Consider the following 1,735-nt stretch of genomic DNA (forward strand, 5'->3'; position numbering starts at 1 on the left):
TTTGAGATAACCTTTTAAAATGAGAAAAGATGAAGACAAAAAAGCAACCAGACTCATTGGCTCCAGGCTGCCCCATGGGGGAGGGGATGACTGGATTTGTCAGGTAGGGTTCCAAAGATATGATTGGCTCCTTTGGAGAGACCTCTGATGGCCCTTTTAGAAAATAAAAGCACATTTTGCTGTTTACTTCCTGGAGTCCTCAAACTCAGTGGAGGGAGCCATTGGAGAGTTGCAAGATGCAGGATTTTCAGATGTTTGACATGTGGAGGGACTACCTGGGGCTGGCAAAAGTGGTGGAAGAGATTCAAACACAGCAGAATAAAGGGGACAAATTGCAGGTGACTGCTGTGTCTGAAGATGAAGTAGACAGTTCCACAGACCTTTCCCCAGTGACTCTGACAGGAAAATCACTCTGCGTTTTTTGCAAGCACAATGGAGAGTCAAGGAATATTTATACAGCACACAATTTAAAAGACAAGAAGGGACGGGTGGAATGTCCAATCCTTCGTAATTACATCTGCCCCCAGTGTGGGGCGACACAGGATAAGGCTCACACCAAAAGATTCTGTCCCCTGACCCAGAAGGGATACACCTCAGTGTACAACTGCTCCTCCAGGAATTCAATGGGAAAGCTGGTGAAGCGGCCTCCTAGTGCCCCTTCTGAAAGGAACAAGGATGATATGTCACCCCTGCCAAGTGACTTTTAAAATGAAAAGGCCTCAGCTCCTCTTGGACTTCATGCTCAGGTAACATTTTTGTTTCCCATCTTTTTTGATGAGGTCCTAGCTGTGCCACAAATCTGAAAGTAGTCCTGATGCTGAGTCTCATATGTAAAAAATGTTTAATGTCAATAACCTCAGTACTACCAGCCCCATGAACATATGTGGGATGTTCATGACTCAGGCACACATTCCAGTGATAACAGCTCCCTGTCTGAGATTTCCAGAAGAGGCTTTCACTATGACTAATGCACAGGACTGAGTGAGGCAGTAGACTTCCATTGGATTTCTGCTTTAGTCCAGGAATGGCTCTGTCTCCACAACAGATTTCAATGTCATCGCTGCCAAATTAGGGATCTACTGTCCTGTAACTATCTTCCTGACTTGGAGATAGTTGCAGTTCAGACAGAATCTAACTTGTTCAGGGACCTTGTTGGGCAAACCACTTCACCTCTCTCCCTCAATTAACACATCAATAAAACTGGGATAAGTCAACAACTTCCCTTGAGGGTTGCCAGACTAATTTTGCTGTGCTATAAACCACAAATGGATATGCATTGGGGATGTTTTGGGACATGGTTACAAATACCATAGGCATGTGTTTGTATCTATATATCCAGGCATTAAACATTTTGTCGACTTTTTCTTCTCTACTGCAAAATAAAATGTCCATTAGTTAATCCCTTTCATTGCTGCGTCCTGGGCTTCTCTGTGAATTTTTCTGAGTAAAGATTTTCCATGTGTTTAATGTAATAATACTTAACACTTTTATTGCTCTTTCCATCTGAGAAGCCCTCACACTCCCCATCTGAAATGGATAAATATTATCTCAATTTTAAAGATGGGGAATCTCAATCACACAGAGATAAGTGAACTGTTCAGGGTTATCCAGTGAATCAGTGGCAGAGCTGGGGAATGAGTTTACAACTGAGTTTCTGATCTTTTTCCTGCTTTAACTACTAAATCACACTCATGCCCCTACCTGGGAATACCACGTGGGAATCCTGATGCCTTGT

General features: G+C 43.1%; 1 protein-coding gene across 1 annotated transcript; it reads left to right on the plus strand.

Moving 5' to 3' along the window:
* Nucleotides 1-236: 236 nt before the first annotated feature.
* Nucleotides 237-707, plus strand: NANOS3 (nanos C2HC-type zinc finger 3). Its single transcript, XM_075917158.1, has one exon. It carries the CDS (start codon nt 237-239, stop codon nt 705-707), a length of 471 nt encoding a protein of 156 aa, XP_075773273.1.
* The last annotated feature ends 1,028 nt before the right edge of the window (nt 708-1,735 follow it).

The sequence above is a fragment of the Pelodiscus sinensis genome, unplaced genomic scaffold (assembly GCF_049634645.1).
Source record: "Pelodiscus sinensis isolate JC-2024 unplaced genomic scaffold, ASM4963464v1 ctg88, whole genome shotgun sequence".
NCBI lineage: Eukaryota > Metazoa > Chordata > Testudines > Trionychidae > Pelodiscus > Pelodiscus sinensis.